Genomic DNA, 15,955 nt, shown 5'->3' on the forward strand with positions numbered 1-15,955 from the left:
TTTTTATTTGTTTGTTTTTGAAATTTATGCAAAACTACACGTGGGCTATCTGCACTAACCGTCCCTACTTCGCCTTTCTTTTTACCAACGAACAGCGGGATTGAAAGGAACGGGGATTCGAACCCGCGACCCTCAAATTGCGAATTAAGCGCCCGAATCACCTGGCTATGCCAGGCCGGTATGCATGTGCTATGGGGGTGAAGGCAGAAAATACTTGACCTACAATAGTCACTGATCCCTATGTTACAACGAGTTCGGTGATAATAGCAGATACTAAAACCAAACATATTTTCGTGCGGAACCAAAAAAAGGTTCCCGATAAGGGTGTTTTGCAATAGTATAACCTATTATTATTATTACCGGTATGCCAAACCGCTCCGCTTTAATTGAATAGCACCAGCAAAAGTACCCAAACAGTGAATTTATAGTTTCTTGTGTACTAACTATAATGATGTTATGCTCTTCTAGTCGGTTTGTTATACGAAGTTAGTTTCATTAACTTATAAGTTATTTTTTTAATCTAGAGAGTTGTATTGCGACCATAAGTTATTGGTAATCACGATTTATCATTGTCTTCTTCTTAGAATATCTCACTCTTCAACTTTTTATGAGAAGAAGATAATGTGATGCACCAGAAGAAGAAGCATACTACAAGGTATCCGAAAAGTCTGGAACCATGAGTAATTTCCAGCTCCGATCTTGGTTGAATGACACCTTTCCAAGACAAAGGCCTACGGATTTGACTCCCATTATTTTTTTTCTGGGCATGTGTATAAAGAGAAGAACAAAATAATAAAAACCCTATAACCCGAGCGCTCTCGAAAGGTGGATCTTTGGTTTTCAGGAGCAAACTGGGAATGGTGGTGTAATCGAATGAGTGATATGCAAAGAGAGTTGAGTGACGTCATCTGGTCTTCCAGGAAATGTTTAGTACATTTTTCCACCATGTACTGATGTAAGTGTGATTCATTTTCAGTATAACGAGACCGGCGACAAGAGCTTTATGTAAAAAGGTGTTAGAGATGTTTTGCTTTAGAAATGGTTAAAAAAAAGAAAACTATACCTAAGTGTTTAAATAAAACAAAGGTTACACCTGGAGACTGACTGAAAATGAGATGTTGAGCTAATCGGTTTATACAAACAGGTATGTATAAAGAGAAGATCAGGGACACCGAACATCTGAAACAACGAATTCGCGACGAGTGTCAGACCATCATTGACAAGTGACACGAATATGCGCCGCAGTGTTAAAAGAAAATGGAAATACCTTCTCCAAACTTGTTTTGAATTACAATGACAGCACGTGGAACACACTCTATAAGACTCGTTGATGTAACTGTTCTAGGTTATTAACAAGGAAATTAACACGAAACTGAACATCCTTAAACATTTAGTTCTTCCTACGTGAAAATATACCATTTAACTTAGGCGTAACACCCGTCCCATCAAACATGCTCGCCCTTTCAGCCATGGGAGCGTTATAATGTGACGATCAATCCCACCATTCGTTGGTAAAAGAGTAGCCCAAGAATTGGCGGTGGGTGGTGATGACTAGCTGCCTTCCCTCTAGTCTTACACTGCTAAATTATGGACGGCTATAGCAGATAGCCCTCGTGTAGCTTTACGCGAAATTCAAAACAAACAAACAATAGGCGTAACACATCCACGTGCAAGTAAATTCCATTTCGTAACGTTTATGCAGATAAAAACAGTTTCTATTAAGATCTACACTCGTGTGCATCAGAATTCTTTACCGGGTGTTGCATCTGTATTATTTTAAGTGTGCTATTGTTAAGGTTATCAATCTCATCCCATCTCAAGCACAAATTATATTTTAACTGACTTTGTGGTTTTAATTGTACGGTACATCTGTAGTTTGTTGACATTATATGCTCTGAGCATGCGCGTTCTGGATCGAGGTTTGTCACGTCCCATATTTACGGCCATTTGCAACAAAGCTTTCGAACTAGTGTCAAAATGAAATTACAACAGAAACGTTAAGGTATTCGTCTAAAAAAAAACATAAAACTCAACATACCGTTTCAAAGCTAATAAAACTAGAGCAAAGCGAAATGTAACATAATAGCGGCGTGTCATACATCTTGGAATATGAAATGAACAGAGAAATGCTTTTATTGAAACTTTTTTTTTTCATCATGTAAGTAGGAGGGCATTAACAATGAGCAATGGACCAGAGACTCGGTTTCCTTAAGAATGCCATTTCTAATTTATTTTAATGGAACACAAGTTTAAGGATACTGTACACAAAATGTTGAGATGTACTACAACAATAGTGCACTACAAGACATAACGAATAGCAATCCAGTATTCATTAAACTTAAAATATGGCTTTATAACTTTGTAAAACCATACACAGTCATTAAAATGTTTACTTTTTGTACATGCCACTATTTATTACTTTGAAATACGGTAACTATATAAGATAATTATTGCACGCATCCGGCAACTTGTTGCACAGTAAAGTAGGATTTCTGGATCACAATTTGCACAAATGTTTGAATCTAGTGCTCCAAAAATCAGCAACAGGTTCTATAAATCAGAGGCGTCAGAACCTCGCACCCCACTTTTACCTTTTTGTACTATATATATATATATAGCAAGTGTTATAAATCGTGTGACGTTCTTTATGAACGGCCCATTACAAGTCCTACTTCAAACTTTTCAAAAGTTGACAACCCTACTTATATAGCAACTTTAAATTATATTATTATATTAATTTTTTGAGGGGGGGCATGCCCCAGACCTCCTAGATTGAGCTGCTTTTAGCAGATCTTTATACTTTCAATCTCCCATTGTAAAATCTGCATGTCTAGCCAAGCACCCACACTTTGCATCTCATTCCTTCTCCACTGATAAAACAACATCATTTGGCTGAGCGAGCAAACAACGACAAGTCACGCATTCTCTGTACTTTAAAAATATAATCGAGTAAAAGGCTTAGTTGAAAAGAAAAATATTTCCATTCAAAAGTTATATCACCTAACTAAATGAAATAATCACGAATCGGTATTAGAAAAAGAAAGCAAGAGTTATATAAATAGGTAACGATGTAGTTATCATTATAACATGCGCTTCTTTTTAATGAGGCAAGCTAGCGAAAAAACACATAGAATTAAAGAGGTTTGTTTTTTATTAAAAACGTTGGTGATATAACAGAAAATACCTTAATTCATGAAACGATTTAAGTTTAAAATTAGATCGTTATTTCTACTTTCATGATAAATTTTATGCACTTGTTAAAATATAGCAACCTAATAACCCGTGTACTTCCGCTAGTTATAAATAATCCCTGAAGTCTGGTTTAAAGATTCAAGGTTATTTCGAAGTGCGAAACGTTTAGGAAATCATAAATAATATTCAACGTTAAAACTGGTACACAATTAAAAACATTTTATTTAGGCCTATCTATGGCCTTCAAAAAGTTGACGACATACAGTGTTAATAGGAGAAACCTATATTATTAACTAAGAAATTATGATTGAAGGCAGAGAAGCTAAGCCTTGTTTGCATCAATTTTCTAAGCAGAATCACTAGTGTCAATAGGAGAAAACTATATTAGTAACTAAGAAATTATGATTGAAGGCAGAGAAACTAAGCCTTGTTTGCATCAATTTTCTAAGCAGAATCAATAGTGTCAACAGGAGAAAACTATATTAGTAACTCTTAGAAAAAATTATGATTGAAGGCAGAGAAACTAAGCCTTGTTTGCTATCAATTTTCTAAGCAGAATCACAATGGTCTGAAGGTGCGACTCAAAAGTTAAACATATACGAAATCCATTGTTACAACTGTACACATCCTAACACAGTTCAAATCTTACTTATTATTGGTATGAAGTGGCAAATCTTATACACGTTGTTGGTATATCAGTTTATTGTGTCATCAAGTAATTCAAGATTAGAAATAGATTTACTGGAATAAAAAATAACACTTTGAATGTTTTTTTAATAAAAATGTTGCATACTGCTCAAAGTTATATTGTGATTCAGTTTATGTGGGAGATCTTTATATGTTGATTTTGGGTCCCACCACTTTAATGTCTTGTCAGTCAGTCAGTAGATACTAAAATGACGTCACATAAGGGAAGTTCAACGTTGCAATTGGTACTGTTGTGACATCAGTAAAACATGTGTAAGCCTTGAATCATGAAACAAATTATGCACTCTGTAGTATACAATACAGCATGGCATATGAACTACAAAAGCAAGAAATAAAAATATTTGTTACTTTTAAATTTTGGTTTTAGTTACTCTTGAAACAGAACACTTTCAGGGACCCTGTATAAGCACATATTTTCAAGTATAATGAGGTTAATTTTCATCATTTTCAAATTGTTTTATATTACCATTCACCTAATTATCACTAATCTGTAGCAAAATGATGTAATTATTATTGAAAATTTATGCATTTTTAGTCATGAAATGTTTAGTTTAAGAAAACAAGACAAGAAAATCATTGTGATTCCTAAGTTCTTTTACTTTCAAAACAAAAATGGTTGCACTGAATTATTTACATACAATTTTGAAACAGAGAGAGAAAAAAAGAGGTTAAGAACTCCACTCCAGCATTTCAGAATTTTTAGCTCTCGTCACCATCTTCAATTTTTGGTGCAAGATAATACTTCATGTAACCCATGTCGGCAATCTTGTATTCCACAGCTAGAAGGAACATATATAGCTATATTCAGTAACACATATATAAAAATGATTTTCTTAAAAAAAAATGAAAAATTTTTGAAATTATATTCTTCTTTTCATATTTTTTCTGACTGATATTGACTTTTATCTGAATTTACTAAAATCTCACATCTGATAATCATGAATGGGTACTGCTTTTTATGAAATAAAAGTAAAAATACCATAAAATTCCATTACTGAAAGGCCTTAACGATTAGGTAGTATTTTCAGATAACTGTTAGGGTGTTAAATTTATCATTTATCAAACCGATTTCCAAAAGTTATCTTTACAACAAAATGCAAGTTGATATATCAAATGGTTTTTTAATTGTTTAATTTTCTATCATAATTTTATTCAGACTGTTTAAAACAACTTCTATTACTTTTAATCCAAGTTATTATAAATAAACTCAGTATTTCTAAAATTGTTTAATTTCGAAGTCCAAATTCAAGGGAGGTCCAGTTGAATGTACACGTTGATCAACATGTGTTTTAGAGAATTCCACACCTCCTTAACTTATGTTCAAGGTTACTGATGAGGAGTGGAATTCTTCGAAACTAGTATAACCCAATAACACACGTTGATCAAAGTGTAGATTAAACTGGACCTCCCTTGAACTTAGACTTTGAAATTAAACAATTTTCGGAATACTAAGTTTATTTGTTATACCTGCTGCTTTATAATGTGGATAACTGAATAGTGGCCGATGACACTTTTTCGTCACTTCACTTATCCAGTGTATAGGTTTTTCTCATAGTGACTATAAAGCACATTTACACTAACAATATATTTACTCCAAGTTGTTAGGAAGGGTGCTTCAAAGTGCATAATTTTTCTGATGGCTTCTCTTAAATACTTTAATATTTTTGATGCTAATTTCATATAATTTTAACCCATGCTATATATATATAAATAGTTTCTTTCATTTATATCATTAGAAAAAGTTTACAAACTGTTTACGGGAATAATGTTTTAAAAACTTTGACCATATATCAACTAACAAGTAATTCAGGTTTTGTATATTTACTTTTATATGTATTGTATAGCATTCTGCTGTCAATTTTAGTAAGCCAAAACTATAGCCAAAAGCCACACGGTTAAGAAACATTGAAGTATTTATGTTCGCATAAACTAATCAAAGCACACAGTAAATTTTCTCATAGCAAAACTCACCGAGTGGAACATCAGCAGACATTGACAGCTGGACCTGAGCAGCAAGAGGAGTAGCCTTAGTGAAAGAGTTGAGATAACGTAAAGCAAATGTCAAGGAGACTGCCTCCTGCATCTCGATGACCACGGCTTCTTCTTCTTTATCAACATTTGCTGTCTGGGACAGCTTAATGTTTCCTAGGTAAGAATATTTTCTTCAAAAACGTAAACTGAATTTGTTTGCGTCATTAAATAAGTTTTAAAATTTCTCTAATCTAAAAGTGAACAATCATCGTAAATTGATATGCTGGAAATAACATTTTGTATCCCAAAATGTGTCGTATAATAGATACATATACACACCAAATTATGTTAATTATGTAACATATCTTATTGACTATTTCTGATAAAACAAGATGCAACTGTATTAGACATAATACTTGTTTTTAGAACCAAGGAGTGGGTGACTTTAACTGTATCTAACACAACCCTTCAAAAAACCCATAGGGTTCCAAGAGTCTAATACAGAATCAGTTCAGAAATCTGTATTTGTGAATTTCTTGTTTCGTGACACTGAAGAAAAATTTCAGTGCTCCCCCTTTAGAAAATGATTGAATTATTTACACAAATCATTTTTAGGGCTAATATATATTTTACCTGCATTCTACCACTAAATCCAAACATTTGTGATTTACCCCCCAAAAAAACTGTCAAAATTAATCACCTAAAGATCTAGATAATACCTCACTAAGTTGTTTTACTTCAGTGCCCTCAACCCCCAAAAAACGGACAAAATTATCACCTAAAGAGCTAGATAATACCTCACCAAGTCTTTTTACTTCAGTGCCCTCAAACATTAAAGATTCTATATACATCATCCATATTTATGATAAAATTAAGGAAATATCTGTAACTTTAAAATTCAGTGCACTTGCATAAAACCATTTAGAAAATAAAATTTTCAAGTTAAAACAAAACTCATTTCAAATAAAGTTTACCAGTGCCAAGATCACCACTTGCTGAAAATTGCACCCCTTCCTTTGTGCATGAAATTATAACAGAATCTCCTATCTGACTGAGGTCACGACAGATTCGCTGAAACTCAACAGAAGGCATCTTTATGACGACACTATACTCTGTATCCTAATAAGTAAAAAAAATCAGAAATATCTATGAATCATCAACACTACACATTTTAATCATTACAAAATGTTGTTAATTATAAAAAAAAAAGAAGGTTCTAATCTATTTATACTTTTATCTGCTCTTACACTAATTAAACAAAAGAACGTCTTTCATAATATCATCTAATACAGGGTTTAACTTTAATACACAATTTTATAAGTGAGGCCATTCAAATGCAAGGTAGGAATAATTGTGTGGAAGCTGGCATTACTTATATTTTTTTCACAAATCAAATTCCAATTTGTTTTAAATTTGAAATACACAGGAATAGAGATATTGGTAATGAAGAAGATGGTACCCATGGAATTCCATCCTGATAAATTTTGGTTTACAAGTGACTCCCAAAGTTTTGTTGGCATCCCTTGTCTAAGATTAAAAATGAAAAGATGTTCAAATACCAGTCATGAAGTGTGTTCTAGGAAGGTGTGTTTGAAGCCAAGAATCAATATCTTTAGTTTTAAAATAGTACAAAATGTATTTTAATAAGCAACTGCAAGAAAAACAGCAAAGATGTCACATATTGTAAAGGTTTATCATGGGGGAGGAGAATGGAATCTCAAACATTTGTAACAATAAGTGAGTTTGTTATTGATCAGTTTGAAAAAAATTTTGCAAGTAAGTGATGTGAGCTTTATTTGTGAATTAAGCATACTGTAGTTTCAGAATTTCTAGTGAAATGCTTTTTGTGAAGTTAGAACTACCAGTGACTGTAGCCTACATAAAACATTATTTCATAAATAAGTTAATTTGTGATCATTAAATGTACTGGACTTTGCATTATTTTTACTGAATAATCCAGCTAATAACAGAACACATTACAACACTTCTGTCAGGAGTGGGATTATTTTGGTGAAAATAAAATAGAACTTTGACTAATTTTCAAGATGACAACATGAGCATGAAGTGAGAGAAAATATTTGCTGGAAATGATGAAACAGTGGAAAGAAGACCAAACAGAAAGAGACCGAGCATTAGAAAACATCAAGAAGAAAGAGACGGGAATTTAAGAGAGAAGTTAAAGTCCCAGTCTCAGAGTTTTTTTTTCACCTATCAGCTTATTCACTTATAATAATGTCTGCTAGAAAGTTTACCTTTATTAATTCATAATATAAATCAAAAATATTATCTAAAGTCCTTATGCACCAAATTGTTTGTAGATGTATGACTTGTTGGTTACAGGGTTCCTTATGACATATGAATTACAGAAAAAATGCAAACATAAACACCATCACTACTGCAGTCAATCCCACTAATTACAGATGGAATTTTCCTTGTATCTTACATAAATAATAAATTACTTCATACAATGTTCTTGATCAGTTTTTTATATCATAACAGGTAAAACATCATGTCACTCAGTATGATGTAATACGTAGACTTCACTGTTGATAATTTGAAGGTTAAACAATTTATTTCAATAGGAATGGCAGTTTATGAAATTTATGACTGTAAAATGTTTAATTCATCCTCACCTTAAAAATAATAATTACTTACAGGAATTCCAAGGTGTTCTGTATCGAGGTTCATTAACTTCATTTCATAATCAGATACTTTTTCTTGATCTGAAAAGTTTAAAAGAAACAAATCATAAATTACAAAACATTACCTTTTTTTTAATGTTACAAATTAAGTTTTAACAAATACTTATCTTAAGACTGCACTGAAAAGCCACTAGAGCATTTCAAGAACATTTTTTTTAAAGTATTTTTGGTAATAGTATACACCACTCTTAGTTAATGGGAATATTTCTATCACTATTAGAAACTAATATGCACTATGTCTTCAAGTAAAAAAAAAGCAAATATTAGAATGTGACAGCTAGAAGTATTTTTACATTTCTCAATTAAAATTATATTTTCAAGGACACATCAACCTCATTTCAATGTTCCTTAAATTGAATTCCAAGAAGTGAAATTTCTGAGGTTCATTTGCAATATCGATAATTATAAAATTACACACTTACTAGGTGCTTCAAAGACAAAGGTTACAGAATCTGCTTCATCCTGGGCTTTGACAGTAATAATGTCATCATTAGCTGCACATTTTAGAATTTTAGACATACTGAAAACAAAACAAAAAAACAATTATTACAAATAGCAATCAAAAATAGGGCACGTCTGACAATATGGTATCCCTATGCTAATGAAAAATATTTTTTGGAACATAAGAAAAAAGATATGTTTTAAAACTTTTAAAAAATTGCATAAAATTACATTTATGTGTAAGTAAAATATTAAAACTTATTATGATAAAAATTAATTCAAAACTTTGTGAATTATCTTGCAATTGTTGACTGGGCAAAATTCACATAATCACTGATTATAACCTGTGGGTAATCTGATTATCCATAGCATAATGTAACCCTTTACTATGACAGTCTTCAGAAAGGAAATGAATTTTCTGACTATGTCAATGCTCTTAAAGGATTTTCTGAAATGGCGTTTGCTTACAATTTCTCACTAATAGTAATATACAACTTTTTACTAACCAACTTTTTTTTTTATTTTAATATGCCTATTTCAAATACAACTGTAAACATTGGTGGTGAATAACTGTTGTCTTTCTATATACTAATACAGAACTTCTGAAGTATATATTATATTTATATATAAACATATATATTTGTCTTTAAAATTTTAATATTAGTGTACTGATGCAGTGTAGCTATTCTGTACTGCACTGTAGTACACACAACATTTTGTATTTTTATTTACGCTGTAAAAACAGTACGTTAAAATATTACAAAATACGAAAATTCATTCCCTACATGCAAAGAAATATTATAAATCATCTAAATATATAATTATACTGAGAATTAAGTCAACGTTTTCTTTATAACTGTAACGTTTAAACTTTGATTATTTGAGATTGGTTAAGATAAAACTTAAAATAGTAAAAAAAAACTTGTGGTGCCTATATTCAACATTTACGAGATTACTGTATGAAACTACTGAGTATTTTATCCATTACCACTTTGTTTTTAATTTTAAGCTGCTCATCGCATTAGTTAATTTATTTCATACTCAATTACTCAGTTTAATGAGATTTCTAAAAAAAATCATCTATTAAATTTAATGCTTTATAAAAATAGAAAAGAAAACATTTCCAACAGTTAAAAACAAGTTTCTTTAATATTTAACTTTACCTTCCAAGATTCATACCCATAGAAATGTTTCTGTCACATCGGTACTTGTCGAAACCATCACTTCTTAAATTTACAGAGACAAGACTGACATGAGAATTATCCATCGCTTGCAAGCTGATACCCGTGGCTGAGCAGTCCCATGTTGCCTCGTTGATCAAGTCTTTTATAGCTTCTAAAACTTTCTTCAATAGAGAACCTTGAACAAGACGTGCTTCAAACATTTTATATATATTTAAGATGAGATAAAATTGGTTTACTAAGTTATAATATACTTCTGATGAAACGTTTTATAAAATCTGAAGACACTGTATGAATCTTGCCTCCTTCGCAGTTATCCCACTGAACACTAAGCTAAAACCGAAAAATGCATGATACTTGAGCTAAAAACTTAGCGCCAAAATCAGTTTTGGCGCCACAAGAATCTATACGCGCGTTTTCTTATTATTTTTTTGTTGTTGTTGTTTCTTCTCCTACCGATAGATGGCTATCAAAAGTTAAATTTATAATTGCAACGTAATATGCATAAAACTGTAAAAATATATAATTACGTTTTGCACCATAAAAACATTAATCTTTGACATTATATGAACGATAAGGTAATTTATCAGTTTCCGTCTTATATGAAGTCAAAAGGGCTAGAAATTAAAATAAAATTTGGTTTTCAATTTTATATTTTACAATTCACAATGCTTTTGAATTTCTAAACAAATCCAGTTATTTTAATTTGTATTATAGATGAAGTTATTATTGAAATGTATCACATTGCTTAAATTCAGCCATTACGAACTTATATTTTAAACCATAGTTAGTTATATATTATTTAAGCTTTTATTTTAGTCGCCTGTAAGATACTGATATTTTTACATGTCAAATAACATTGTTTAAAACTAAAACTTATATCAGTATTCCCAGGTATGTCAGCGGTAAGTCTCTGCACTTGACATTAAAATCCGGGGTTTGATATCCCACGGTGGACATAGTGCAGATAGCCCATTGTGTAACTGTCTGAATTTCCTGGTTTCAAATAGTAGAACGCTTGATTGGCATACGAGAGGTATAATTTTAAATCCCCAGGGGATTCGAGAAGTTTGATCACTACAACATTAAACTGATTGAGTTATTACTGCACTAACGTAAAAAAAAAGATTTAATATTAACTGGTTTTCTTTAATAACTATTTCCCTTTAGAACACTTAGTTACAACCAAGTTCCAGTTACTTAACACATATTACATTGATTTGTCTTGTTAATTTTTGTATTTATGGAATTATATATATATACAATTTATATTCAAAATCAAATATTCAGACCACTGAAGTAAGTCTGATGGCTTATACAACTAAAAATCGGGGTTAGATACTTGCGATGGACAGAGAACAGACATACCATTGTGTAGTTTTGTGCTTAACAACAAACAAATTAATGTTCAGTGTTTTCATTTCATATCAGACTAGAATGTCACCCAGTATAGGCGCAATTTAAGTTTAATAGACTGAATTTTACATTTTAATCTTTACAAAAATAAAAATTGCCAAGACCATCCAGGGGCCTAACTCTTCTGGACTTACAATAAAATTTACCCTTAAAGAAATCTGAAACGACATTCATGTAGCCTAACGATTATTGGAGTAAATCCAGATTAAGAAGTTAGCACACAGGATCACCTACAAAAGTTGTAATATTTTCAAAACGAGACCCAAAACTCGAACGCTTTCGAATAATTGACTATTCTTCTGAAGAATAATAGTGAAGGATTCGAAAGCGCTCGAATTTCGGGCCTCGTTTTGAAAAGATTAATAGAGTATTTGGACTTGAATTCCAGGGTTAATTGTTCGTTGTCTTATGCTGCACAAATGCGCTCTGCACTTTGGGGCATGAATATGCTATAAGAGTGACGTCATATCTCATTATTCAGTTAAATAAGAGTAGTCTAAAACTTGCCAGTGAGTACTGTTGAATAGTTGCCTTCATTTTTCCTTTTTAATCTTTCAGTTGAAAATTAGGGACAGCTGTACTTAAATAGTCCTTTCGCCCAATACCAGGGCTAATCAAGTTGAATCGAGACCGATTTTTAAAAACGCACTTCGTACTTTCAACTGTGAGTGTGTTAAAAATTGGTGCTAGTCAATCTTTGAGCTTCGGATTCTGGATGCTGTAGTGCTACTGACCGACCGCCCACACAACTATTTTCGGGGGGGGGGGTCAAAACATGTATGTAGGGTTTCGGCTTTTATAGTGTAAGTCAACAGCCTAAAAGAATATGTGTTATGTGTGCTCAAATGCAAACACAAATTTACAGTTTTAATAAAAAATACTAAAAATATTTAGTTTAACTACGATGTTAAGTTTACATCATAATACGTGCACTTTTTTTGGGGGAAATGTAAGAGGGCAAATGCCTCCTCTTGCCCCGTCATGCGGGTGCCCATGCTCAAGCAAAATATTTTTCCCATCACGCCTCGCATTACCCTTTATTGTACGTCTTAGGGATCAATAACAAAGATGATTAGCATCTGTAGAATTTCGAAAACCGCATCCCGCTCACCGATTGTTAGTACTAGAAACAATGTTTCCTGATTAAACTACAAGGAAGTAACTGAACGTCCCTTCAACTACTACTTTGTACAACTGTTTTTAGGTCTTATTTTAATACTACTTATTATACATATTCCAAATCCAGTAGAATCACGCCGCTAAACTGCTTGTTTCGCTTTTAGCGTGCAACTATACAATGGACTATTTGAATTCTTGTTAAGGTGGGGGTCTCAAATCCAGTATTCTTGTGTCGTAAGACCGAAAGCTTACAGCTTCCCCGCACAAGAACCGTTTAAATTGTAATACCACTTACAGTCAGTAATTCGACTTATAAATACGATATTTATTTTTGATTGCTTATCTACATCACAGTTTTTGTTTGTTATTTATAATTTATGAAGAGTTTTCTTAGCAAAAGAAACTAAATCTATTTATATAAATACATGGTAATGGAAAAATTTCTGTATATCTCAACACGAGTCCAACCTTTTAGCCCGAACTATCGCTCTAAATGCATTTTTACAGCCAAATTAATTGATATTTTGCAAAATATCTTAATGACGTTACTGTTTTTTGTTTTGTATTACAGGCTTCTGCCCTTTAGATTATAGCTTTATATGATAATTTTAACATTGAGTTTTACTTTTAGTGTATGTAAACACATAATAAATGGAATTAATTATTATTAAAAGTTATTATTATGAATCAATAAACCTTATTCGTATGCTATATTACACACTTATACGTGTAAAACCATATTTAAATTACACTGTTCGCATTGATAGGCGAACTGCACCAGAAAAACCAATCACGTACGTTCAAAGGCTGGATGTTTTTCTTCCTTGGAAAAAGTTCCGGTGACTGGGAGGATTAGAGATCTTGCGTTGAAAATCTATTACAGTTTCCACCGTTAGAAGGTATGGAAACAAAAGTAATTTTCAGGTAAATATTAACACCACTTGGTCGATAGGATCTATACTCTGAGAATAGTAACATTACATTAGAAATTAGCGTGTAATGAAAATGACATTTAAGTATTTTAAAACCTTAGGAGTGTTTTATTATTATTTATTTATTATACCCACGAAGAAGGGTTGTTATCAATCTGAAAGTGAAACTGAAAGCTTAATAAATGTTTTATTCTTTTAGTTTTACTGCTACAAGGTTACTAAAAAAGGTCTTAATTTCTGGTGTACAAATTGTTGGTTCATCTACACTGTCCCATCCACTAAACTAAATTTTAACATAAAAAATTAAACACCCAAAGTCAGCACTTGTTTAAATATTTATAAAACTTTCCTTTAGACTCCCTTAAATTAACTGTATCCACCACGTCTGAAGGCAACCCAGTTCAAAGGCCAACCCACCAATTAGAAAAATAAAACTGTCCTAGCTAAAGATGACTCCTACCCTGCCAAAATTAAATTTGTGCCCTTTATTCTTACCATCAAGTTAAAAAAAAAAATGATGCATCAACACTATCAATTCCATTAATAATTTTAAATGTCTGATCCCCTATAAGTTATAACTCTTCTTTTTTCCAAAGAGAAAACAGTTTCAGACATCTTAACCTGTCATTGTATGACAACCTTTCTATTCCAGGAATTATCCTAGTAATCATCCTCTGAATCCCAGCCAACAATTCAACCTCCTAAGGTAAAGTATCAAGACAAAACATGATACTCCTCAAATTGTCCAATCAATAACCTTTACAATGAAATTACAACTTGATTAGACTTGAAGTCAAATAAATAGAACCTAAAATCCTAATTGCCCTGCCACTAGCAACAGCAGGGGTGATTTTTGTACTAATGCAGGTTTATGTATATTGTTATTAATATTAGAATTAGAAAATACATTAACTTAGTCAAGATTTACCAAGATGCCTAGTTTCCACTGATTGTTATTCTATTTATTATATAAACATTGAAAAAAATCATATTGTCTGTTTTATTAACCTATTGTTGAAAAACAATGTTCACATGTTCTTCACAAAATCATGTGTTTTTTTCTGTAAATGAAAGAACAGAGTATTAAAAGCATAGTAGGTCACTGAAGCCTTTTTATACTGTGCAATACAACATTAAGCCCTATATGTTTGTAAACTGCTTGGCATTACCATGTTGTTTCTATACTGACCAAATATACATTTTATTATATAAAGTTTTGCTACAGCACATATGAAGAAGAAGTGTCATATTCTGCTCCTCGAAGCATAATGTTATTAGCGGTTAGGCCCATTTTTCAGATTAATTAAAGTTTGGTCTCTGTTTCATGTACTTGCTAGTAACTTGTGGTACATACCTGGCGGAAAAGACCACCACTTTTTTTTGCAAATTAGCTCCAAATTGTCGTGTTTTCTCTAGCCTACCAGGTGCTCTCAAATGTCTTGGAGCCTTTGATATATAGATTAAGCTTGTGGTTTTTGGTTTTGCTAAAAACTATTTTGGAGTTATTTTCTCAAATCAATATTGGATATGTCATGTTTATGGTAGAATTTATTGTCTAGACAATACATTCTACCATATACAAACCATATCTACTTGAGCTAGACAATACATTCTACCATATACAAACCATATCTACTTGAGCTAGACAATACATTCTACCATATACAAACCATATCTACTTGAGCTAGACAATACATTCTACCATATACAAACCATATCTACTTGAGCTAGACAATACATTCTACCATATACAAACCATATCTACTTGAGCTAGACAATACATTCTACCATATACAAACCATATCTACTTGAGCTGGCTGAAATGGATATGGTTTGTGTACAGTAGAAAACATTTTCTTGCTTATGTGAATATAGTACTTCTTTATAGAATTTCATCACTGCAAATAACTTAAAATTGTCCAGAATTACTAATGGACCAAGACCAAACCAGCTAGTTCCATATTATGTTTCTATCCACAATTACTAATGGACCAAACCAGCTAGTTCCACATCATGTTTCTATCCACAATTACTAATGGTCCAAACCAACTAGTTCAACATCATGGTTCTATCCACAATTACTAATGGACCAAACCAGCTAGTTCCACGTCATGGTTCTATCCACAATTACTAATGGTCCAAACCAACTAGTTCAACATCATGTTTCTATCCACAATTTACTAATGGAGTAAATCAACTAGTTCAACATCATGTTTCTATCCACAATTTACTAATGGACCAAACCAGCTAGTTCAACATCATGTTTCTATCCACAATTTACTAATGGACCAAA

At 32.1% G+C, this 15,955-nt stretch overlaps 1 protein-coding gene across 1 annotated transcript; it reads right to left on the reverse strand.

Moving 5' to 3' along the window:
- Positions 1–4,505: 4,505 nt before the first annotated feature.
- Positions 4,506–10,597, reverse strand: LOC106461821 (proliferating cell nuclear antigen-like). The gene is made up of 6 exons (XM_013921676.2): positions 10,178–10,597; positions 8,996–9,093; positions 8,527–8,594; positions 6,846–6,990; positions 5,872–6,045; positions 4,506–4,679 (listed from the first exon to the last, which is right to left on the reverse strand). Exons 1-6 carry the CDS (start codon positions 10,396–10,398, stop codon positions 4,600–4,602), a joined length of 786 nt encoding a protein of 261 aa, XP_013777130.1. The 5' UTR covers positions 10,399–10,597; the 3' UTR covers positions 4,506–4,599.
- Between the last annotated feature and the right edge of the window lie 5,358 nt (positions 10,598–15,955).

Source organism: Limulus polyphemus, unplaced genomic scaffold (assembly GCF_000517525.1).
Source record: "Limulus polyphemus unplaced genomic scaffold, Limulus_polyphemus-2.1.2 Scaffold1038, whole genome shotgun sequence".
Taxonomy (NCBI): Eukaryota; Metazoa; Arthropoda; class Merostomata; order Xiphosura; family Limulidae; genus Limulus; species Limulus polyphemus.

Bases quoted from the DNA above. Each gene is read 5' to 3' on its own strand.
- LOC106461821 (XM_013921676.2), bottom strand. From the start codon at position 10,398: ATGTTTGAAGCACGTCTTGTTCAAGGTTCTCTATTGAAGAAAGTTTTA. The intron at 8,595-8,995 runs GTAAGTGTGTAA...TAAACTTTTCAG, and splicing joins CTTTGTCTTTGAAGCACCTA to ATCAAGAAAAAGTATCTGAT. The intron at 6,046-6,845 runs GTAAACTTTATT...ATTCTTACCTAG, and splicing joins AAGTGGTGATCTTGGCACTG to GAAACATTAAGCTGTCCCAG.